Source organism: Ascaphus truei, chromosome 3, assembly GCF_040206685.1.
Source record: "Ascaphus truei isolate aAscTru1 chromosome 3, aAscTru1.hap1, whole genome shotgun sequence".
NCBI classification, from domain to species: domain Eukaryota; kingdom Metazoa; phylum Chordata; class Amphibia; order Anura; family Ascaphidae; genus Ascaphus; species Ascaphus truei.
This window is the reverse complement of record NC_134485.1, coordinates 331,711,922-331,737,905: the sequence shown is the minus strand read 5'-3', so window position 1 is coordinate 331,737,905 and position 25,984 is coordinate 331,711,922. Positions and strand designations below refer to the sequence as shown.

Genomic DNA, 25,984 nt, shown 5'->3' with positions numbered 1-25,984 from the left:
CCCTTGTGAGTGAATTTTCTACCCCCCCCTTCCCTCTTTTCCTAATAAATGTACTGTAAGACGCTATGGGGCGTGCGCTCTCTCTGCGGTTCATCCTGAGAGCTGCTGGAGATCCCCTCATACCAGTACTATTCTTCCAATTAAGAACTTCCATTTAAAAGGACTGGTTTTTATACTATTTTTTTTTCTTTCTGCATGTATTTTATATGTATTTGATGTGTTATCTTAAAATTGTAGTTCACTACTAGGAGCACAATATATATTATACCTTTATTAACATCATTAGTGTATATATTTATAATTTTTATATTTTATTTTTTAGATTTTCACATATATATATTTTCTATTAATTTTCACATTACCTGAACACGTCATTTGGGCGCTACTTTCAATCACCCTCTTTTTTTTGTTCTCATATATATATACATACCAATTTATTTTTTTTAAATACACACACACACAACGTATAAAAATATTACTTGTGAGCACATTCACATGAATGTGTACGGTGGAGGGTTTTTAGTCACCTTTTCACCCACCATAACATACATACATACACACATACATGAGCTATAAAAAATTTGTAGCAACTTTTTATAATACACGTTGTGCATTATAAACACTTTTGGACAGAGAAGATATACTATTGTTATGGAGATCGAATACAAAAACTCGGAAGCAAAAAGACTGTGCCAATGCTGCTTCTCCCATCACATGGGAGGCTGATATAACATGTTCTAGTCGCTGCTCCTCACTTCCGATATGATGTTGTAACCAGATTTTTTCTGTTTAAGGTACTTCTGAATGTTGAAATAAAAATCTTGATTTGCAAATAATTAAAAGTGAGTGCACCTGGGCATAATCTTTTGAAAGGAAATATTTTCTCTTTTTTGCTATTAGTAATTATACCCTCGGTTGCACACCCGGCATCACTGTTTTATGAGCCTGTAAAAGAATATATATATTTTTATTAAATAAAAAGAAAGATAAGATAACGCCTGTAGCAATTGGATACAAAATATTCTTGGATTAGTAGTAACTTGATTTAGATTACACTAGGAAAAACTGAATAGCAGTAATACAAAAAGAAAAAAAAATTGCAAACCAGCAGGGCCACAGGCTTACATTAACATTGGATAACCCATGTTGCACCACATTGATGTCCGATTCTTTATCATACTGCATCTCAGAAGTTAAAAGAAATAAAGCAACACTGAAAGAGGCTAATGGACACTTATTGCTTTTATTGACAAATCGCTAGACACTAAAGTTTACAGATACAACCTGACCATTCAGTGCTGTGGCTCTAGTAACTCCCTCACAGTCTTTATTATTTTTTTGCCCAACCCTGAAGTGGCAAAGCGGGTTTGAGAAGTCACAGTGGGAGCCTACAAGGTTGTAAATAAGAGAACAGACACCGACAGAAAAATGAAAGACGTACAAAGACCGAGATGTAGTAAAGGCAAAACAATCCCACACAGTAGATAGTGAGAAAAGAAAAATGTAAGAAAAGGAAGAGGTCAGAATGGAGCAGGCTGCTTGACTTCAGATTTCTAGTGACTCCGGCTTTTTTCTTCTTCTGTAAATCCTCGCACAATTACGCAGTCTTCTATCTAGCGCTCCTCAAACCCTGGCATGGGGAAGGCCCGGGCAAACTTCTCCACACGCTGGCGCAGGTCGGCGATCCGCTGTACTGTCTCTTGGTCCTTGAGAAGGAAGTTCTTAAAGTCTTGGAGTTTGGCTAAAAAGGCAAAGAGAGAAACGTCAGATAGGACAATAAGAGTGTCTCGAGAGGCATCAAATTGTGCAAGGTGGTGTTGCTTGCATAAATACTGTATGTGCGTATACATTGCACACCAAACACAAGGGCACTTACAGATACAGTTCAAGCAATAACCTATGTGGTTTTTTTTTTTTAGTTCTCTACGATGAGAAAATATTTGTAGCATTAAAAAAAAAAAAAAAAAAAAAAACCGTCACTGAGTGACGTTGTCTTGCAGTGCCAATACCATCGGCGCATGACTCAAGCTGTGGGGTTCTCCGATTCATGATCCGGAGATGACGTGTACATACTGCGTTACTAGGATCCCTCTCTGCTCTGAAGTGAAGGAGCTGTGTCTGCTGGTCGGAACAGAAGTGAGGGAAGCCATTCGGCATCACCACGGACGTGCTCTAAAGGACTTTTATCCACACTGTGCTCAGCTACCCAGGACACGATAGACGGGACCAATGCGCTTATTAAGAGGAACTCCTGCAAAACCACATGTGGTGTTAGTTATCAGCAGGAGGGTGATTTCTTCCCGGCTGTTACCTGAAGGTGCCTGAGACATCCAACGCTTCCATCTGCACGTGGACTCGCTGTGTGGTAACTCATGTCTTGCAACATGAAATGCTTTTATCATTTGATCTGATGTATGCAGATTTATTACCCTTTTTTTACACAATATAATTAATACTACACTATGTGCGTTGTGCGCTGTTTTCTTGTCTTATTTTCATTCTAGTTGTTGGGGGTGTTGAGCCACCCCCTTGTTAAACAGCTTCAGACGCTCTCATTATCACCTAATTCAGGTCACGTATTTTTATATATTTTGTTTCTTCAACATCACCTTGTTATACATGTGCGTATTCACCACTTTTGATTGCTGAATATTTTTGGGGTTAATCAAACGTTTCTTTTTTTTACTGTTTCCTATATTAAATATTTAATTTAGTAGCGCACCTTTTCACTTTACTTCTGGCACACCATGTTCAGAGCTTTGTCCTCTCTCTAGCAGTGCACCAATTATATCTAGTTACTGCCAAGTCACATGATCTTCCCCACAGAACTTTGCATCTTTGGTCCTCTTCTGCTGCACTGACAGCCATTTAGTGAACCCCCGAACCGAATCTTCACCGAGCGATCACAGGAGAACGAATCGATCGGCAACTTAGCTAATTACTTATTGTGTGAATTGTATTGATGCACATATTAAAGGGATTTTTTTTTTTTTTTCAACTGCAGCTTGGGCTGCTGCTTTAATGTGCCTTGTAAAGCACACAAGTATTTAACTGCACAGGCCTCTTTCCCTGTTACTTTTACCCAGCGGTCTGTTTTTTTGGAAAGGCGACAATCATTTTTGAATGTACAGTATTAGTTGTACAGCAATAGTTTATTTGAAATGAAAGCGGCGGATGCTTTAAAGGGATGAAAAAAACCCTCCATCAAGCTTGGTTCTTGAATCACGATCAATTTGGTCTTAAAGCTAAGACAGCGTTGTCAAACTTCTCATCAGGGCCCTGATGCAGCAAACCAAAGTCTTATTCACCTGCATTGATTAATCCTGGAACCTAGTGTGGTCGATGGTCCTGGGAGTGATTTGAGTGTCACTGATCTAGTATGTCAAAAGCTGCTATTACAGATCTACCAAAGTATCTGTAAGAGATGCTATCAATTCCATCCAATTATATAGTCATCCGCACACTCTGCTACATCTGGTGGGTCCCCAACAGGTGGGGGAAAAGCCCAAATGAAAAGCAACTGGAACCATCTAAACTAGGGATATTGTGACATGTTCTTGTTTGCCATGAGTGCTAACTGCAATTAACGTACAGTAAGAGGAGCAGAGAATGGAAGACAGCAGGAAGTATACTAATAATGAGGACAGAGACCACTGGAATTCTAGAAGACTTGTTGGAAGGAACAATGCACTTAGAGAGGAAATACAGAGACTTCCTGTTGTGAGATGCATAGAAATGTACCTCACACACCATAGGTAGGTAGGAGGTCCTACTCACTTGTTTTCCGTTTCACGTCCAGCCCAATCTGGATTCCTTCGTCAATGAAATCAACCACTTTTTCAAAGTCAGCCTCTTGAAAACGGCGAGATGTTAGAGCAGGAGCACCTGTGAGACAGAAATAATTTTCATTGCTGGCTAATGAGAGCCACTAACCTTAAATAGTGAGAATAAGATATTCTGTTGTACCATATACAAGCCATCCTTTCAATAATGGCACTTCACTTGTTTTCTCCAGCTTTCAAAAAGCTATTGAAAACCTGCCAAAGTCATGCTCATCTGCCGATGATCCCTTCAGAAACAGATAATGAATGTGAAGTGCTACTTGTAAAATAGAATCACCACGTTCTTCCTACCGATAATGTTTGACATTTCCCACAAATGGTTAGGCAGAAAAGTTTACACCATCTCAGACCTTGGGGATATTTTGACAAAAACACAAGATAAGTGACAACGGCAGACAGAGAGCGTTACACATCTCAGTCTGGGCATCACGTACCTCCTGCCTAAATCCTTTTTGACAAATCGCGAGCAGACGTGGAGCAAAGACCTTGATACATTGATGAAGATATTTTGCTCCAAATTTGGCTTGATTCATCACTCCAAAAGAAGAATATCAAATGTGTAATTTAGCTACCAATTTATTTTAAAGCAGGAACCCGTCTTATACGTTCGCCTGCTGCATTATAACCGTATACAAACCGAGTCTGAGTTTTGCCCTTCTAGGCACCTCAGTTTGAGTTTGGCTCGGCATTGTAAAAGTGGTAGTCGGCTACAAGCAAAGCGCAAATTATGGGTACGCAAAAAAAACAAAACTATTTAATAAAAGATAGGGAAGGGAAAACGGCTACAGATTACAGTGTTGGACAAAGAAATAGGGTAAATAGCGTAAGGATCAAGCAAATACAAATGTAGAGCTGTGAATTTTAAGCTCCTATGCCCATCCGCCAGGAGGGTTTTTTTTTTCACACCTGGGACCACACCATACACAACACTCGTCTGCCTTATGAAAACAGAGCCCTTACCTAGCCGCAGTCCCCCTGGGGTCAGGGCACTCTTGTCACCAGGACACGTGTTCTTGTTGGCCGTTATTGACACAAGCTCCAGCACCCTCTCTGCTCGTGCTCCGTCTAAGCCCCTAGGCCTCAGGTCTACTAGAACCAGGTGGTTATCAGTCCCTCCTGTAGTAAGAAGTAAGCTGTACATTACTGATAACCATTAGTTAAACTAACAATTCCTTAGACTAGGAAAATGTAAATATCATGACAATATCTCACATGCTATGATATAATGTCATGAACACAGGAGAAAGAAGTAGAGAAAATATGTAAAGAAAGAGTTGTGGTTATTTCAGTACAGAGACACATTTAGGGTGTTCACTGTTTAAGTGAAAGGGAGGAAAGAACAGGGAGACAGTATGAGAGGCTATTCGAGTGCTTAGAAGTGGTAATTGAAGGTTTGTTTAGCAGTGTGAGGGATAATAGCTGTTTCAGTGCAGTGAATGGACTATTTCAATGAAGGGGTAGGGTAAGATTTATTTTTGTTCGAAATATAAAGTGGTAATAATGCAATAAGCACAATACCAAGAACACACAGTTCCCAACATCAGGACACCAAGAGCGTCATGCACACTACAGCAGTAGCTCCATTACTCATGGTGAGCCAAAACACTTTAGCAGTATACAGCACAGCTACAGCTTTTTAGTGAAAGAGCTCCCAAGTGCAGTGCTCACTTGTCCCTTTATATTTTCACAGTACCTGACACCAGTGTATACCCTTTCTGTAGCAAAGAGGCAGCCATAGACTTTGCATTCTTCAGGATCTGAAGGGCATACTCCCGGAACATTGGGGAACTGGCCTGCGGGCACACAAAACACACTAGAGGTTAAGAACAGCTGTCAAGAGCACTACACCTTACTATAAACTAAAATAACTAATTGCACAGTCAATAAATATTTTCTATATAAAAACATATCCAAAAAAGAACACACATTATATATATCTATATATATATCTATATATATCTATATCTATATATCTATATCTATATATATATCTATATATAATTTCCCAACGAAAGGAATAGTTTTATGTGCAACGTGTGGACCTCTGGGGTTGGTGCATGTGTGTGCATCTATATACTTTAGCTCTATATCTATATATCTATGCAGATAGCTGGACAGGTAACCCTACGCTTTTTTGGAGCGTATACTTCCCATATGATTTAGCCAAGTTGCTAGGAAACGCGTAGGGTTACCTGTCCATACTGAACTCTGTGAAGTGACCCCCTCTGAAATGGTCTGCATTCCAGAACAAGCAGAAAGGTCTTTTCCTGTGGTCCTGCGAGAGAAGATGACCAGAATAGAGACAATCCAGCCTTTTGACACACTGGCTACTATACCCGAAAGCCTGATTGAAATCACCTGCAAACGTCAGAATCTACACAGGATTCAGCATAACGAGCACATGGTGACTGCCTTGGGGAGAAGCTTGTCCAGAGAACAACAGAGGTTTGAGTTATTGCAACTCAACAACGCGCAAGTTTGATGGCTGTTTGCGAGTGTGTTACCTCGAGTTTTTAAGCGGTTTTTAACTTTTTTTTATATTAAATAATACACTATGGGGGTTGCTCTTTTTTTTAATCAATTCAGCTTGCTCAAAATGCATGGGGACACTAAATTATGAAGATTGTAATTGAAAGCACAGACAAAGAAAAAAACCTGGAGGAATCGCCAACAAAAAAAGATAAGAAAATAGACAAGACAAAGCAGTTACTGAGGAGACGAGAATTGAAGCAATCCCAAGAAGAATTGAATATGCAGAGCTGTGCAAAAGGATCCGCAAACGCTGAAGATGTAAGAAAATGTACCTTTGACATGGAAAGGAAGGCAATCGAAGATAACAAAAGCTTAAAGACATAGCAGGGGCTTATGATTTGTATCATTGCACGCAAACAAGACGATGGATCAACATTAAAATACTTGCGAGTTGAGGACTTCTACATGAAATTGAACAAGAATACAGATGACAGGACATAATCCAGCAGTGGAGACATGCCATAGTTATCCTCCTCCACAAGAAAGGATACAAAGAAGACCTCAAACTAGACCAATCAGTCTACTTCCAATAACTTACAAGATTTCTATGAAGATACTCGCTAATTAACTGCAACAGACCCTGGACTTTGTCCAGCCTGGCGCCCATGCAGGATTTCGCAGTGGGTACAACACAATGGACCACATCCAAGTCGTACATGGTGTATTCCCGAAGTAATGAATGCGATCTACAGTAACACTCAGTTTAGGATCTTAGATTATGAAAAATCATTTGATTCTGTCTACACATCAGTGGTTTTAAATGCATTAAGTAGATAAGTGCTGAAGAAGCGTGCATTGATTTTATAAGAAGCAGTTATGAGAACGTCAAAACCGCCATTAGATTACATGAAGATACAGTACAAGCAAGATAAAGATCATTATGGTTCAATTCCTGGTGTCGGCTCCTTGTGACCATGGGCAAGTCACTTTATCTCCCTGTGCCCCAGGCACCAAAAAAACATAGATTGTAAGCTCCACGGGGCAGGGACTGTGCCTGCAAAAGGTCTATGTAAAGCACTACGCAAGAACATGCTATTATTATTATCATTATCATCATCAAGGCAGTGGGGCAGGAAGACACCATGTCACCAAAGCTTTTCAATGCAACACTTGAAAAATTGTTCAAGACATTGAATTGGGAGGAAAAAATAAATGAAAATCAACAGTGAATACTTGAGCCACCTACGATTTTCAGATGACATTGTTATTTTTGCCACAAGTCCAGAACACTTCCAGCAAGAATTTGGAACACTGGCAAAATCAAGTAAGAAAATGGGCCTCATACGAATCTCAGTAAGACCAAAGTGAAGTCCAACACATGTGCCAAACTCTGCAAAGATCGTAATAAATGGAATAATAAAATGTTTTACCAGGAAATGAAAATGAGTTAACGCTCAATGTATTAAGTATGTCCTGCGCATAGAGTTATGAGGACAATACATGGTAACATTAAATGAACAGAGTTACACATTCAATTACAGACATTTCAGGACAGTTGAAGATAATATATGGTTATGGACGTATGCAAATTACAGACAAGATTAAAATATGAGATAGCTGAAGCCTTGAAAGAACGTAGCCTGGTTGCACATTTGAGAGTCTTGGATAAATTGTTCCAGACGTGAAGTGCAGAGTAACAGGAGGAGCGTCCGGATTCCATGTGTAACTGGGGACTGTGAACAGCCTTTTGGAGTCAGATCTCAGGTGGTAAGTGCTATAGGTAAGGAGATTATCTAGATAGCACTAGAAGTCGGAGACCATGTCTACCTTGGCTGGCACACAATGGATGGGAACCTTTTGATTGAAATCAAATGAAGATGGGGCGCATTTTGAAACAAGACAATCTTTCAAGCAAACCTTCCACTGTGCCTCAAGAGGAAAATTTTTAACCAGTGTATTCTGCCTTGTCACATATGGATAGGAAACGAGGATTCTGAATACAAAGACCATTCAGAAGCCTCAGACTACACAAATTAGTATGGAAAGATGTATGCTGGGTATTACATGAAGACAGAAAAAAGAATGAATGGGTTCGTAATCAAACAAAAATATCTGTGTCAAGAGAGAGGTTAAGAAATTAAAATGGCAGTGGGCCAGACATTGCATTAAGAAATTACCATACTGCCCGTTGACAATGATACTTGACTGAATTCCAAGGAAAAGTAAAAGACGAAGACATTGACCAAAAGTAAGATAGGAAGATGAAATGAGAAACTTTGTTGGAGCAATGAGGAGAGAAGGCTTGCAGTCACAGCACCTGGAAGATATTTGGGGAGGCCTTAATCCAGTAGTGGGTCTACAAGGGCTGAAGATATTTTGAATCTAAGTGCCCATCTGAGGCAGTCCTATATAAAGATTAAACTTTGCGTGTTTGGTCTTCACCATACAGATGTGTGGAAACATGTCATGGCACGATGAAAAGAAACCTCTGAGGACCTCAGAAACGTACTTATTGATGCTCATCAGCCTAGAACGGGCTACAAAACTATTTAAAGGATTTGGGGCTCCACCAATCCACGTCAAAATTTTTGCCCTGCGCCACTTCCTACTTTGTCCAACTGCTCACGCCTCCCCTTACTTAGTCAGAAGCATTATTTGACACGGCGTAATTTCAAGCGACGTTGCGTGACCCCCAAGCCGACCGAGTCACGTTAAGGGAAGTTACAGAGACCTCGTGTGGCCCCCCAGCATTTACATTTAAATGCCTTGGGGAAGAATGCATGGCCTCTAACCACTGTGCCCCCTAATAAAAAAAATCTGGCGCCCCCCAGGTCTACATATTGAGTAAGTTCCAGACCACAGCCACTATCCAGCAGCAGCCGTCCAGCCAATATCTCTCCATGAACAAACCGGCAAATCATCCAGAAAGTCACAAAGAACCCCAGAGTAATATCCAAGGATTTGCTGGCCACTCACACCTTGGCTAATGTTCATGACTCATCAGAAAAAGACTTAAGAATAGTTATCATGGAGGATATCCTGGAGGAAACCACGGCTCTCTAAAAAGAACATTACTGACCGTCTGAAGTTCAAAGAGCGCAGACGATCCACAAGACTTCTGGAACAATGTTCTCTGGACAAACGAGACAAAGGTAGAATGTTTTGGCCTCAATAATAAACATTATGTTTGGCGAAAACCAAACACTGCGTTCAAACAGAAGAACCTCATCCCAACTGTCAAGCATGGTGATGGGCGTGTGATAGTTTGGGGCTGGTTTGCTGCCTCAGGACTTGGACGGCTTGCCATCATTGACACAGCCAGGAATTCTGCATTGTATCAGAACATTTTAGTGGACAATGTCATGCCATCCATCCATCCATCCATGAACTGAAGCTGAACCGAAAGTGGGTCATGCAGCAAGACAATGATCCTAAACATACAGGCAGATCTACAAAAGAATGGCTGCATAAGAAATTCTGAGTTTTAGAATGGCCTAGTCAAAAGTACAGTCTAGTGGCAGGCCCTGAAGTGAGCTGTCCATGCAAGGAAGCCCTCAAATAATCAGAGTTGAATCAGTTCTGTAAAGAGGAATGGGGGGGAAAAAAAATCCTCAAAAACGACGTGAGAGACTGACCAGCAGATGCAAGAAATGCTTAGTTGAAATCAATGCTGCTCAAAGGGGCGCAACCAGGTACTGAATCTAAAGGTTCACATACTTCTTCACATGATCTTTAATGTTGAATAATTTGTGGATAAATAAATGTTGAAAAAATATTTTTTTTGTCCATTTTTTTAAATAATTGTTTTATCATGAGTCATTTATTAGGACTTAGATTAAGATCTAACAACATTTTAGGTTTCAAATATGGGAAAATCCCAAGGGGCTCACAAACTTTCTTGCCACTGTACAGTATATAGACATCTATATATTTTATATACGCACACATATATAAGCCTCTATACACAAAGCTTCTATTCACTCATGGTTGGCAAATTAACATTTTTACAGGTTGTGCTGGTTGCTTCCTGCAGTATTCCTGAGAGCTGTCACAATCTGATTAATAACAGCATTTCCTATCAGAGTCACCCGCCTTGCGGTTATCAGCCAGCAGGTGTTCCACATATAAAACATTGTAATCCCATATAACAAAGAAAAAAGGGTTACTGAAAGACTACTGTGTAGCTGCAATGCAAAACAGCCCTGCATGCACGTGTGCAGAGATGGGTATCACAAAAACAATGGCAAATTAATAGGATGTGCATCACGCATTATTAATTCACAACCCTGTTCTGCAGTGGAAGAGCTGTATGCTGTGCAATTGTGAGGTAAAGCAGGTTTGGGGAACCGTCTGAGACCGGTACATGTGTTCATAGTGTTCTTTAGAATTGCTGTACGGTACTATTTTACTCACCATAACTTATTTGTGTAACCTTGTTTCTGGAAAACTTTAAGCCTTTGGATTCCAAATGACACTGGACCATATTTATTAATAAGTGATACTACATAAAATACCTTCCAGCCCATACACAACAATAGCACCACTTACTAAATATGGGCTTACAGATGCACGAGATGTTAACACGAGTTAACGTGTTCAAACACGTAATCGCTTTATTCATTGTTTTCACTGACACTACTGTTACACAACTCGCCAGCGTTAACGCAAAAAATCGCTTTACTGGGTGCAATAACATCTGTTACATCTGCATATGTTTTAAACTACATATCTATGGCAGGGGAGTGCAGACTTCGCTTCCCCCCCACCTGCCGCCTGCTCTCCTCCGTTGCCACCACCCCCATTACCTCGGTGCGGCATCAAATGACCATGGCAACTGTGACATCACATGACCCCGCAACGTCATTTGATGCCGCGTTGCCATGGTCATGTGTCCTGAAGCCAGACTTAATTTAAATGCCTTGTGGAAGAGCGCGGGACCTCTGCAACCGCCTGCGCCCCCACAAAAGAATCACGCCACCCCCCTGTTTGCGCACCGCTGCTCTATGGTATGACATTCAATTACAAATTACAGGTAGGCACAGTAACAATTCACACACCTGTCACTCTGTTAAAGGTACAAGACACTAGTAATTGCAAACTTTTTATAGTGTTTGCAAAATTTGTTTCCCCTCGTTTGTCCAGCAGTCTTATTTAATGTTTTGTCTTTTTTTTTGTGCAACAAGAATCATATAAATTTCAATAGGTGGCGATCAATTATATGAATACAATTTGCTTATATAGCATGGACAATGTATGCAGAGCTGAACGTAGAATTGTGCAGGCACAATAAGGTACCAAACTTAAGATTGTATGCTCTTTGGCAACCCAAAGTCACAAGGAGAGCCAATACTAGGATTTGTACTCTGCACACCTGTTTTGCAGGCAGTGCCATTCACACTAAACTTCTCCTTCACCCTATGCTATTAATGTCTTTGTTACAAATTGCTTTTAATGAAAATCATACCGCAGAAAAGTATAGGTTATTCTGTTGTAACTCGGCCCTTCCACTGTAAGAATATACAATAGCATTCAACAAAAGGCAACTCCTTGTAAGCCTCCAGCTGCCGCACACACAGACCCTGGCTCCCAGATGTTACCTGCTTTAAAGCCACAGCTACGGCCGCAATCGCATGATTGTGAGGCCCCCCCTGGATCGAAGGGAAGACCGAAAAGTTGATTTTATCTTCAAAGTTGTACGGGATCTCTTTCCCAGTCTTCTTATCTACAGATTTTATGCCTTTTCGGTAAAATATTAGCCCAGACCTGTCAAAAAGCAGACAAAGAATTTATTAGGAGGGGAAACAGGTAATGTCCCAAGAATTTCATGCATAACAATTATGGAGAAACTCAGGTTTATTTTAAAGATTATTATGGCTACGAAAACACCATCAAGAAACAATGTATTTTCCCTAACCACCTTTGCTTGGGCCTGTTCTGTGCATCAACTACCTTCTCACATTTGCTTCCTTCTTTACCCCAGCAGTGCACAAACTGGGGGTGGGAGATTTTTTTGTGGGGGCGCGGGCGGTTGCAGAGGTCTCGCGCTCATCCCCAAGACATTTAAATTTTAATGCCGCAGGACAGTGCGAGGCCTCTGCAACCTCTACTTACCGAGGTTCAGCCGGCCCCAGGACGCGTGGCCATGTCAACGCGGCATCAAATGACGCCGCAGGTCACGTGATGTCATTTGACGCCGTGTGAGGTAAGGGGTGGGGGGGAATGGGGGCACACCACCGGACCAGCACAGGCAGATAGGGCGCGGCAAAAAAAGTTTGCGCGCCCCTGCTTTACCCTATATGTAATCTTGAGCTACCAGAAAATCCATCATATCCCCATATTCCCCTTTTCTTAAGATGCACAGAAAATTCCTATAAATAAAAAACAGCAACATTCAGCTTGACGCAAAACATCAATTTTTTTTGGTACATTTAGAAATTTATGGCTCAACCAATTTGAACGGTTTTTTTTGTTGGTATTCTATATTTTTAGTGGTACTGAGGCATGTAAAAATATGGCTCCAAGAATAGATTAACCCCTTGGTTGTCCCATGATGTTGCGACCACGTAATAGGATCTGGTCCTCCAGGTGGCCACATCGTTTTTGCTACATCTATTTGCATGTTTTCTAGGGGAGATTGCATTCTGCGCTCCTGAGTGTGATATTTCCAGCTGATGAACGGAAGGGGTCAACAACGGCCTTCAGTTGCATCATCGGTGAAGCAGCGATGACGCAAATGCTCCAGGGGCCCGACCACATGATAGCAAAGTGAGAGAGGGACTGTGGCAGTCTGGTGCAACGGCCCCTTGGGCACTCAAACAGCTAGCATGTATAGCTACAGAAAGTGCTCACACCGGAGAACAAACAGTTAATCATTTTAAAGACGGTACGAGAATAGTAGTGCTATTTTGTAGCAGAAAACGGATTAAAGATGCATTCCTGGCGACTGTGTATCTTTTTAATAGGTCTGAAGAGGGAATCTCCGGAGCTGAACCACGTTGATTTCAGCGCTGCGGACACCCTGCTTCCCGAGATACTTGCCTCTATAGGTAGTGTTGGTATCTCTGTGCAGTTTAAAAGTTCCTGCGTCACGCGGGCCAATAAGAAGTCAAAAGGGTTGACGTTGAGCCTTCCTATTGGCCCACAGGACTCTGGCATTGATCGCCCAGACGCAGCTCCCATCGGCAGCACCCATGGAGGTACAGTAAGTATTCTCGGGATGCAGGGGGTCCCCAGAGCTGAAATTATCACGGTTCAGCTCACAGATCCTCAGCTTCAAACATTTATAATTAAAAAAAATGTTTAAAGTGTTGCCAGGTGTGCTGCTTTAGAGCAGGAAACCAGCCTACTCCATCTTAAAAAGAACGAAATGTAATGAATGAAAAAATATATATACTTTTATTTACAGAATTTGCACCAGGGAATCCTGAACCATGCTACCTGGCACCCTCCCACTTTCCGTTTTCCGAAATACTTACCAGTTTAGTTGTGGAAGTTTTCCTCCCCTTGAATGGAACCAAAATGACCACCAAATCTTGCGGGTTCCGTGGGTCAGTAGGAACTCGCAACCTCACCAAGGAGAGGGGGGGGGGGGGTGACGCTCCGGTTTCCTATTGGGAAGCCATTTAAACTTCCACAAGAAAACACTTAACTAAACCGGAAAGTATAGGGAACCATGCGGTCCCAGCGATATAAAATTGCATGGAGGTTCAGCTCCAGAGAACTCTCCTGCCCCATTTGAATTCAGTAAAAAAAAATCCAAACCATAGGCAGGATCGTAGCTTTAAACACGTCTTTATCAAAGATGACTACAGCACATTGCTTTGTGTAGCGCGTTGCAGACACTTCTGGCAGCAATGTGTTTAAAAATCTACATAGATTAGATGGCTGGTCCCCCTTAGCTGCTGAGTATTTGGTTATAAGGTCAGGGTTTCTATGCTGCTCCTGAGACGGTAGACTGCACGATAGACTTCTCCAGCAGTAAAGGGGTAAATAAAGCGCAGCGTGAGGCCTGCAGAGCCCTGCTGCTCGGCTTCACACCGTTCCCAGCTTCACGCTCCCACTCTAGTGTGCGAAACTGACGGAAGCACAAAAGGTGCCAAAACACCAGAGATCAGGAAAACCAGGGGAGGTGAGGGCAGAGGGAAAAGTATGCTGAGATCAGTTTGTTAATTGGTCTGATTGGAAGGTGAAGGCAGAAGAGTACAAGGAAATGCTGGCAGTGCTCTCATTGAAGTGTGAGGAGGATATTGCTAGAGAGAGATTGCTAGCAGTACATTTTGGCAAAGGCAAAACCCTGTGCAACATGAAGGTTTAAAGCTAGCACGGCCCACACTTAACATATCAATACAAATAGAAGCTTCGCATATCTTGGTGCAAATAATAAATGAGCAGCAGAGCTAAGGATGCATCAAGAATAATTATACTGCAATGTGTACCCCCCGACCCCTTGAAACTGCAATATTTCAGGAACCTCCCATTTCTAAGATGTCCAGTATACCCAGAGCTTTAATAGATGTAGACATTCCTGGCTTGGCTACTAATCTGCCCTCACTGATACATAAGCCCTGGTAACAGTGCAGCCAGTGTCAGGACCAATCCAGGGTTTTCCCCAACAAGTATCAGCTTGAGTGACAGGGGAGGAGGTGGGCTAAGGCCTGTGTTTTGCCCAATAAGGGGTTCAGACCTTGTACCTTCATCCTCAGTACTTAAGGGGATGTAACACTAAATTTAGGCAGTTGTCTCTCCCATTGAGAGAGACTGGTATCACACAGAGGTGTACAGGGATCTGGCACCTGCTGTCCCCTCCTCTTGGGGAGTGGGGGCGATTACCATACCTCTGGCTCAAATAGGGAGTCAGGGAAGAGCAAGGACCATTGTTGGTGCCCTAGGCCAGTGGTATAAGTCCAGGGACCATCCTAAGGCTGGAGGCCGATTTGAACTGTGAATGCAGATGCTGTATATGCAGAGGAAGAATAAAGTGTTTCCTTGTTAAAATATACTCCTGCCGTGTTAGTGCAATCTATCCGGGGGAGTAATGTGAGCTCTTCTGCAGGGATTGCCTTCAGATACATGGAGCCTGCAAGAGATGGAGTCGCTGACACCAGAGAAAGAATGAACCAGCCAGTACCCCAGAAACCTGTCCCGATGTCCCCACTTCCATCGGCAGACCCCTCAGTATCCTGTAAGACAGCATTTATCAGCACTATACACCTGGTAGCAGGGCAAATCTCCCAGAGCGTGGGGGAAACACCGCTACATAGAAATAGGGAGAATATAGCAAAATATCTCGCACAGAAACCAGTCACTTAGGGACTGTTTACACTCCTGGCTAGACAGATAACTGCTGTGAGGAGATCACTTAGCCTTATAGGGGCTGATGGCACCTGATCTTTTTAAAGTTTTGTCTGAAGGGAAAAGGTAGGGAGATATATGATCATGAATTGCAGCCTCTAATGTAAGCAGTCAGGCAGACTACACACCCAAGACATCTAAAAACGTACCCTAGTTTAAAAGACTCACATGTACTGCAGTGTTTATTAGCACTAGTTAAACTGCAGAGTTGCAGCCACTTCCTCCTCCTACCCCCATCCCCACTGCCTAAGAGGATATTACTGCAAAAAGTTCTGACTGAGGTGCAGAGAGACCTTCTGGGGGAAATCAAATGACTTTCCACTGAACTTGGGGTTACCCTGGTGAATGACCTCGACAATAAAGCAGTCCTAAACTTTTCTACTCCGAGTATCTGGTCATCTCGTCAGCGGTAGAGGAGTCAGCCAACATCACTTATGGCCATCTGGCTGTTGAGAATAGCTCTGCACGATCTGGTTCACACTGCTCACCTATTAGCAGGACGTTGTGGTTGTAGACTGTGACGGCACTGAATTAAGCCAGCCACAAAAAGACTACAATCAAACTGACCTGGTACAGGCTAGGGGGAAGGGAGTTCAGACAAGAGATTCAAGAATGAAACAGGACAATGAGGCTATTTTACCTGGCTCCCCGCAGAGTCTTGTGTGTTGTGGTGGTGACAACATCAGCATGATCGAATGGAGATGGGATGGCACCGGCTGCTACAAGGCCACTGATGTGAGCCATATCTGCCAGAAGATACGCCTTCACCTCCTCACATATCTGCAGGGAGGAAGACTCCATCAGCGGTTTGGGAAGGGAAGCTATTAGGACACGTTTTCCTACCTGGCCATTGTCCTATACTGTACATGTGCGAGAGCATCAACATATGGCATCATTACATCTATGTTAGTCTAGAGTCATACTGTGCATAAAGTCTGTTTTTTCCCCCACTGTGACAACGTTTAAGAATTCAACACGTGAAATCTTGACACCGTTTATAAAATGTGCTCTGATTTGCTTTTTTTTTTTTTAAACTATCTGGGGATGCAGAAGGAAAGAGGGGCAAGGGGGATTATTTACACACTGCATGATATCGATAACCGTTTAATAAAACAGAGATCCTCATTTAATACAAGCTCGGAATCATAACCTTTGTCAACAATTAAATAGGACAGACAACTGGGGTGGGGGGAGCGCGCGGTGGCAGGCGGGGGGCAAGGAAGGGAACATCAATGGGGATGAAAACACAACTGTTTTCAAGGGGAAAAAATAAAACAAAAGAAAAAAGCCACAACTCAAATATTATTTTGGAAGGGGTGGGGAGAGTATAGGGAACCATACTGTCCTGTTCCAAAGCACTACCTTTACATAATATCATGCATCTGTTCCAAATGTCACCTCTCCTTTAATCCTATACGTGCTCTGATTTTAAGCGCTTCCAATGTGGTTTGCGTATATAATGCAGGGTCTGTCTTATGTTTGCCACCGACTTCTAAGAGACGGGAGATTCTTCTGTTTTAGACCAATTACACGTTCATGCCTCTGCTGTATATTTAGCCCCAATTCAGCTCAAGAGAGATTTTGGTCTTGCAACCCGCAGGGTGAGCTGTTGCTTGAGATTTTCAATGTGCACACAATAGTAATAATAAATAATGTTATGTTCAGACTGGCAATATGCATCTTAAAATAGCGTATACTGTAAATCATCAAGTTGAAAATATTTTTTTAAATGCATATTGCCAATTTGAACATAAAATTATCTTGATTTGAAGTTCAAAAGCTTGCGAAAGCTCATCCCATATAAATTTGCTGTCTCAGCCTGACCCTTAGCAGCATTTTTGTCAAGCTATAACACCACAATGTGTGAGCATCAATGGACTTGTGGGCACTGTTTGAGCTGAGCTGTTTGGCCCAAGTGCAGTTGGATTATGTGTGGAGTTTAAACCAGAATAAGGATTTAAACAAGGTAGTTCAAATTGAATAACATTTGTAGTTATCATTTGTTAGGCCATAGTTACATACAGTATATATATTCCCTATGTGTAGGATTGAGAATGTCACTCAATGTACTGTACATCTTGCCACATGTATGTGCACTTGGAGCAACTGTGTCAGGGGGCATACCGCTGTGGGAAGTGTGAGCGTGTGGTCTCTTTGAAGTCTCAGATTGCTGATCTGAGGAGGAAACTTGCCAAATTGAGGGACATTGAGAATCTTGAAAGGAGTTTAGTGCTCACTGAGCAGGCCTTGGCAGGGACTAGTGGTGCAGAGGGTGGCGCTGTGAGTGAGGATCAAGAACAGATAGGTAGCTGGGTAACAGTTAGAAGGGGAAGCAGGGGAAGGGGCAGGCTAGTTCTAAGCTCACCCATCCCAATAGATTTGCCATATTGAGTGAAGATATTGGGAGTGTCAGTGCAGGAATGGCAAGGATGGGGAGAGCCCGATTCCTCAAGCAGCCAGGGGAATAGCCCAGTCCCTCTAGCACAGAGGGACCTCAGGATATTCATACCTAGACAGGTTGTGGTGTAGCGGCCTCAATCATTAGGAGGGTAGAGTAGTTAATCTGTTGCTGCAACCTCATCAACTGAACTGAAGTCTCCCGGGTTCAGCATATTGCTTATCAGGTAGACAGATTTTAGGGAGGATCTGACAATTTTACACATTGGCACCCATGACAAAGGTAAAGATCCAAGGTCCCAATAAAATACTTTAGCGATATAGGCTACAAGCTTAAGGCAGGGACCTCCAAAGTAATATTTTCAGGAATACTTGCAATGATATGCAATACTTCGGGGAGGCAGTTACATCTTAGGCATGGCTAAGAAAATGGCGTAGACGAGAGGGATTCATCATTTGACAGCAGATAAGAACTACGTGCCTACCACTCTGCCTATTTTCCCATGGCTTTCTTTAGAATTGCTTTATGTTCATCACAAGCATGTTTGAATCCACTTATTGTGTAGCTCCTACCACGTCTGTTGCGAGGCTTTTGCACAAATCTACCACCCTTTCAGTGAATTACTTCCTCACATTTCCCCTTAGCTTGCGCCACCCTTCCTTCAGAGAATGACCTTGTTATAGTACTCTTCTTTTTCTTTGGAATATGCTTTCCTCCTGTACTTTGTTTAATCCCTTTATGTATCTGAAAGTTTCTAATCTTCAAGCTGTACATATTACTGGTCCTGTAGTCTTTCCTGAGAAGAGATTTGCATTTTTTGAGCACTGGAGACGTGCAAAGGCAGAGTGATAAAATTGGGGTAAATAAAGCACCTTATACTGTACATATGATATGCACACAAGGGTTCTTAAGGAGTCATGTTCAGTCATAACCAGATGGTTATATTTATTATTCAATTCCACAGGCACAGTACCATAAGACTGTCGCAAAGCCGATGTGCTGCCTACATATAAAAAATAAAAAAAACAAGAGCTGGATAACAGATAGGGAATTACAGGACTATAAGATCGACCCCATCCCACTACGCTTCCAAATGGTTAAGGATCATTCATTTTCCACACACGCAGGTCCATGCATGCAGATTGGTTGTGACAAATCTAATTCAGAGTGCTTTTCCTGGTATTATACAGATAAATAAGAGCTTCAATCAAACTAAGAACTATGCAGCTAATCACAATAGCTTTATTATAAAGTTTTCTTCCTGGTATTATACAGGTTATTAAGAATTTGATTAGTGTTAGGACCTGCACAGATTTGGTCTACCTTGGCGTTTGGTGTGCAGGCTTAAGATACTTTGGCCAAAGAATCAAACTAAATGACCGCATGTTTTTAGTTTAGAGATATATATATATATATACTTTACTGTGTGTCATTGGAAGTAGCATTGGGCTCTGTCTTTGTTCTGTCCTTGATTTTAACTATAAGATCGACATCATTAGTGGGGAAGTTACTTGAAAGTTTATTTAGGGATAATATTCAGGAAGAACTCTTGGATAACAAATTATTAGTAATAGCTTGGATATAGGAAGTATAGATCATGTAAAACTAAAATGTATTAGTTCTCTGAGGAGGTAAGTAGGTGTTTGGACCAAGGCAATGCAGTTAATGTGGTCTACTTAGATTTTGCAAAGGCTTTTGAAACTGTGCCACACAAAAGGTTAGTGTACATACAAGGAAATTGGCCAAAGTGAACATACAGTATTTTCACCTGTAGTTGTCATCAATGGAAACTTTTCAGATTGGGCTAATGTAAATGGAGTACCTCAAGGTTCAATACAGGGTCCACTGTGTTTTAACTTGTTTATTTATGGCATGAGGTTTGCAGAGAGTGTAAAGTCTCCATCTTTTGTTAATGACACTACAGAACGACTAAGATAATCTGGAAACTTGGGCAGGTACATGGCAGATGAGGTTTAATACAGATAAATGCAAGGTTAAGCATTTGGAAGCACGAATAATCATGCTACATACAAACAAAACAGGACAAAATTACTTCAATCCTTGATGGAGAAAGATTTAGGAGTGCTTATAGACAGGAGAATTAGCAAATAGTGCTCAATGTCAGGCAGTAGGTGGAAAGGCCAATAGGATATCATGCAATAAAACCTTGTTATAGATGGAAGTCCGCATTATTTTCTCACTGTATCAATCTTCTGCAAGACCACACCATGAATACGGAAGAACAGTTTGGGCACCACTCCATAAGAGATATTATGGAACTGGAAACAGTGCAGAGAAAAGTTACCAAATTAATAAAGGGGTGGAAGGTCTAACTCATGAGACAAGACTAGCCAAATTAGGTCTGTTTACATTAGAGAGAAATAAAATGAGGTATTTTAGAGGGGATAACTATTTACAAATATATTTGAGGTTAATACAATACATTGTAGAGGGAACTTTTCTTCCCAAGGAGAGTGCAACTAACAAGGGCATCACTTGAGATTGGTGGAGCAAAGAAAAGGATTCTTTACAGGAATGACTTAAAATGTAGAATTCACTACCTATGGACATTGATGGCAGAGAATAGATTTCTTTAGGAAAGGTTACATACCGTTTTAAAAAGAGTTAAAGGTATACAGGGTTAACACAAATAAGTAAGCATCGGAAGGAGGTTGATACAGGGAGAAATTTGATTACCATTATTGGAGTCTGGAAATAATTTATTTGTCCACGAGACTTAGGCCTGGGACATAGTAAACACTTTTGTGCTGCTGCTTGCTGTTGCTTGCTGCCGCTCGCTCTACCAGGAGCTTTTTGCTGTCCTGACAGAGGAGACAGCAAGCACGCTTGGGAGGCGGGTATCACTGTGTGTGTGTGTCACTTGGTAGCTGTCAGTGTGTGTCACTTTGAAGTGGTCTGTGTGTCACTGGGGAACGTGTGTGTGCGTGTGTGCGCGTGCGCGTGTGCGTGTGCGCCTGTGCGCGTGCGCCTGTGCGTGTGCGCCTGTGTGTGTGCGTCTGCGTGCGTGTCTGCGTGCGTGTCTGCGTGCGTGTGTGTGTATAGATTATATAATATTTTAAAAATTAAAAAAAAAGACATGTGAGAATAAATTATTTATTAACATTGTACAACTTTGATAAATATATTCACACACTCATACAACACACATACAACACACACACACACACACACAGACACACCTCTGTGCTGCCTCTACTCTGGTCTGGTGGCTCTGCTATCCACCGACACAGTAGGGAAAAAAAAGGCTGCAGCCCCATTGGATGGGAGCGGTCACATGACCGCTCCTCCGCTCCCCCAAGCGGCAAAATTTCAAACTCTCCTGTCTCTTCATATTTTCTCGGCCTCCGCACGCATCAGCAAGCATGCAGAGTGAGAAACTATAGCCGCGTTGATTACAGATGCAGGGGCTTTGTGCATCTGTTCAGCGCGGCTCAGCCCGCTTCAGCGACGCTGATTTCACTATGTCCTGGGCCTTAATTGGATAATGTGTCACTGGAGTTTTTTGTTTGCCTTTCTCCGGATCAATATAGATACAAATATAGGACGAGTATCAGCCGGCTAAATTTAACATAGGTTGAACACGGTATGTTTTATCATCATCATCTACTACCTAACGATGTGACTCAATCATATGGTTTCACTGCACTCACCACTGAAACATAGAACATGAAGTTGAATCTCTGGTTCATCAAATGTTTATGATCAGAAAGTCCGTGACAATCACTGACTACTTTTTGGCTCAAGGATTCCATGCATTACAAACAAAGGAGAGCTACAAGAAACAAACAGGAGGTAATTCTACTAGACAGAACAACAAAGCAAATGCGTAATTCTATTTAACTTTTATTTTTGTTTGTTAATATATCCATATAGAGATTCATTTAAATGTTTATTATTGTTTCCAGGTTTTAATAATGTCTACTTCAGAATTTTTTATTTTTTAGACGAGGAACAGCAACCATGGGGTTTGGGTGTCTTGGTGGACAGTACTGGAACAGTGAGGAATGCTTCAGTGTTTGACACCAAGGTCTCATTTGATGTACTTCAATCTAAGTGGCTAATACTGGAATAGCTGAAAATACAGCAGGGTAGATAGACATGCTGACATATAGCTGCTCAATATTGGTCAAGATGGGTAGTTTACTGGAATAGCAAAGGTTGTTCAGCATGGCAGAATAGAGGTGTGCAGTGTCATAGGAGTTGATCAGGTTCAGTATAGAAATACATAGGAAGAGACTCGGATTGTTGCCACTGGAAGAGCGGGGATGCTATAGAACAGAATACTCAAGTTCCGTTGATAAGGGAATACAAAAGGAAGATGCACTGCATACCTTCCTCATCCGGGCATAGTCAATCAGGCGTGCATAGGCGCTGGTCCCAGCGATGATCAGCTTCGGCCGGAAGAGTCGTGCAGTCACCTCCAGTTGGTCATAATCAATAAGTCCTGTTGCCGGCTTAGAGAGAGAAAAATAAATAAATAAAAAATACCCAGGGACCCATTAAGGAACAGTTCTACTTCTTTAGTTCAAATAAAATTGTTACATTGCCTTTATATGCTTTTTCACACTGATCGCATACTTCTACTTCTACTTATGAGGCTATCCAGTCATGTGCCAATGAGAAAAAGTATTGTTACTGAACTATGAACTCTTCGCTGACAACTGGAACAGCTGCTACATTCATTACTCTGTGAATTATAGTAAGAGTTCCCTCCTACTTAGCTCATAGCAAAAGCACTTGTATCATATTGCGTGGTATTTGTTGCAGTTTTCTACACAATTAGATTTTGATCATTCAAGACATGCGTATATCATGGGGGTTTCAAAGATACAAATGATAATGAGATTGTTTTTACTTTGTGCACTATCAAGATGATACTTACTACATGTACCCGAGGTACGTACGCACACACACGCGCACACACGCGCACACACGCACGCACGAATCTAAGGTAGATTCTACTACTTTACACAATTTAGTGTCATCAGCAAAGATGGAGACTTTGCTCTTGATGCCAACTTCAAGGTCATTAATAAACAAGTTGATTTGTGTATTTAAAAATAAAACCGATGCATGATTATGGTTCAAAGGCCTATAAATCTGCATTTTAATTAATTAAAATAGTTTTCTTTAACTGATCTACACCCAAACACGAGATGTTCTGCCTTCACATGATACGGATTGGATACCAGCAATCTGTGCTTGTCCTCTTGATGAACTTTAACATTCAGGCTGAGAAGGAAGGTGGCACGGTTACCCAGCTACCATACAGATTTATGCAGAATATAACCTTCAAAACAAAAACCTAAAAATGCAGGAACAAAAAGAGACAACTATTTCCTTTCTGAAGAGTCAACAGATCCGCTAATAGGGAGCAGCAGAAATGCAGAACAAGGGCCTGTAAATAAATACGTCCTTTAAATCTGGATTGTACGGCTGTGAAATCAGAACATATACATGAAACCCTAAATTTGATAGCGGTTAATTTACATTGATAAGCCAATTACAGAGTGTTATTTGTGAGCCAAGCAGGATGGCCCACTGGTTACCAGGAAGAGGGGGGAAATGTCAATTTTGCCCTTATGCAATATTTTGTTCCACATATATAGCCCATATTAAGTCTTTTACTATGGCACTTTCTGGCGCTGTAAGACACCTCACAGCCCAACAGCTTAAATGGAAGGGTCTAAAAGTACCAGAAGGTGCCTTATGGCAGGAGACTAGTTTGTAATTATATGGCACATCAGGTATGATCTTTAAATTATGTTGTGTACACACTACCCCTTTCCCCATAAATGCAACGGACTCTGTTGTATCAGTATGTGAAAGCGTAGAAAAAAAATCAATGAGTCAAGGGTTCAAAGTATCAACGTGAGTTTATCACCAAGGTACAAGTTGAGAGAAAAGAATTTAAAAAAAATGAACTCATGCCTCTGAAAACATATTGCTTGGTATCACATTTTTATACATTTCAAAATGAGTAATACGCCCCTTAAGGGGGCTGGCTTAGAGATAAAAAAAACAATATGATGACTTATACAAAAATACATATTGATACATAAATATGCTTCATACGCTATATTCTTATCCTATAATTTATCATAATGTGGGCCTCTTGACCTTCTGACTTTAAGGAGTAACCCTGTTTAGCCCTGTGTGTACTGTATCTGTCAGATTACAGAACCTAAGGTCAGCAGAAATATCTAAGGCAGGAAAAACCTCTTACGAATGTAATTTCAATTTCTTTCATGACTCGTAGGAATTACACAAGGGCGAGTTACATCTAGAAGCGATACTCTGCAGAATCAAACATTAACAGATCATACACAAATAAACAAAGCCTTCATACAAGCAAACACTCAAAATGGCGGTTAGGCCAAAATGGAGGTGATGATAGTCTGTCTTCATATAGCCTGAGCCACACACATTATCTCAATCTTCACAAGTACAAATCCTCTCTCTCCCCCTTGTAAAACCTTAGTTCACAGACTGGTAGACTGTATTGCACAATTCCAAAATTATATTTATTTATGGTTCTTTATTTCGTATTTTATTGATTTGTGAAGGTCTGTTTATTTTGTTTTCATCTTATTACTCCATACATGCATTGTAGCTCTTCTTTCTATTGAAAATGATATTGTTTTACCTGCCTGTGCTTCTATTTCAGACTTTATTACGTCTCTTTATTATTCACTTTGTTCTTTTTCATCTACCCACCTTATTGCTTTATTTTTCTTTCCCATGCTCATTCTCACTTTCACAAATATTGTATCTCCCTCTCTCCCATTTTACCATATGGAATATTGGTTAATCTGTTTGGAGGTATAGGAAAATGGTCCCACTCATCTTCAGCCAAAGGGCAAATTTGCATGTCTGTGGGAATGCTGCCTCAAATTGGGTGACAAGCGCATGTCAAATTGTGCAATTTTTCAGTGTAAATAATTCTTAAGGAACACTGAGAATGAGCAGGATTTTTACCATGTCTAATTGCATTTAGTTTTCAGATGATTTTGCATTGGCAATACCGGAGTTTAATGCCACCTACATGTTTTGTACACCCCAATTTTTTAATTTCTCTTACAGAATGATTTATGGGGTTCTCCAGGAGCAGAACCACATTATTTTTAGTTCAAGGAACCAAGTTCCCGACATACTTACAAGTAGAGTACTGGGTTTAAATCTCCAATTGGGGGAAACAAAATGGGCCCAACTCTGCTATCCAGCAGAAAGCCACAACATAATCTGCTGCAGCTTTCTATCGGACAGCCATTTAACGCCCCTATAAAAACCACAAAATAATCCCCTCGGGTATAGACACAAACAGATCGGAGTTCCTCGACACTAGAATAAACAAAGAGTTTAAGACTAACCATATAGAAGGGCGATATGAGACTTAAACCATATGTACTGTGGATAAATATAATAACGTGCAGTCTAATGTTATAATTAAAACAAAAAAAAGGGGAATATAATGCTCGCTAAATCAAATAATGTGATGATAGTATGATGGTGCCTGACCCGTCTAGGCTGACGGTGGGTGCAACTGATGAGCTGAAATAGACTTGAATTAACAACAGCTGGGAAGTGAAGGCATATTTATTGCCACCACTTAGCAACTAGAAGCTCATTTGAGAGTGCACTCCTAGGCATTAAAACTTAACATTTAATTAATGAATAGAGTAAAATAAGTTCTAAACATAAAGTGAATATATATAACTACATATAATGTACTTTGGCGAGAGGGAATGAGGAGATGATAGATGGCCAAGGTATATAGTAAGTTTTGCTAGTGCCTAATAATGTTCAGCAAAAGCAATTGATACCAAATTGGCCTTGATTGGGAAGTGGGTTACTTGGCTGCGAAAGCTCAAAGGTGCGTGCCCTATGTAAGTGTATTGTG

The 25,984-nt window shown here is 41.3% G+C and overlaps 1 protein-coding gene across 1 annotated transcript in view; it reads right to left on the bottom strand.

Moving 5' to 3' along the window:
- Nucleotides 1-1,224: 1,224 nt before the first annotated feature.
- SHMT2 (serine hydroxymethyltransferase 2) overlaps nucleotides 1,225-25,984 on the bottom strand; it is a 49,097-nt gene continuing 24,337 nt past the window's right edge. The window contains exons 6-12 of the mRNA XM_075591501.1: nucleotides 22,416-22,538; nucleotides 16,306-16,445; nucleotides 11,912-12,077; nucleotides 5,536-5,635; nucleotides 4,803-4,958; nucleotides 3,778-3,885; nucleotides 1,225-1,741 (exon numbers count right to left, since the gene is read on the bottom strand). Of these exons, the coding sequence (XP_075447616.1) occupies nucleotides 1,614-1,741; nucleotides 3,778-3,885; nucleotides 4,803-4,958; nucleotides 5,536-5,635; nucleotides 11,912-12,077; nucleotides 16,306-16,445; nucleotides 22,416-22,538 (921 nt within the window). The 3' untranslated portion in view covers nucleotides 1,225-1,613. The remainder of the gene's footprint in view (nucleotides 1,742-3,777; nucleotides 3,886-4,802; nucleotides 4,959-5,535; nucleotides 5,636-11,911; nucleotides 12,078-16,305; nucleotides 16,446-22,415; nucleotides 22,539-25,984) is intronic.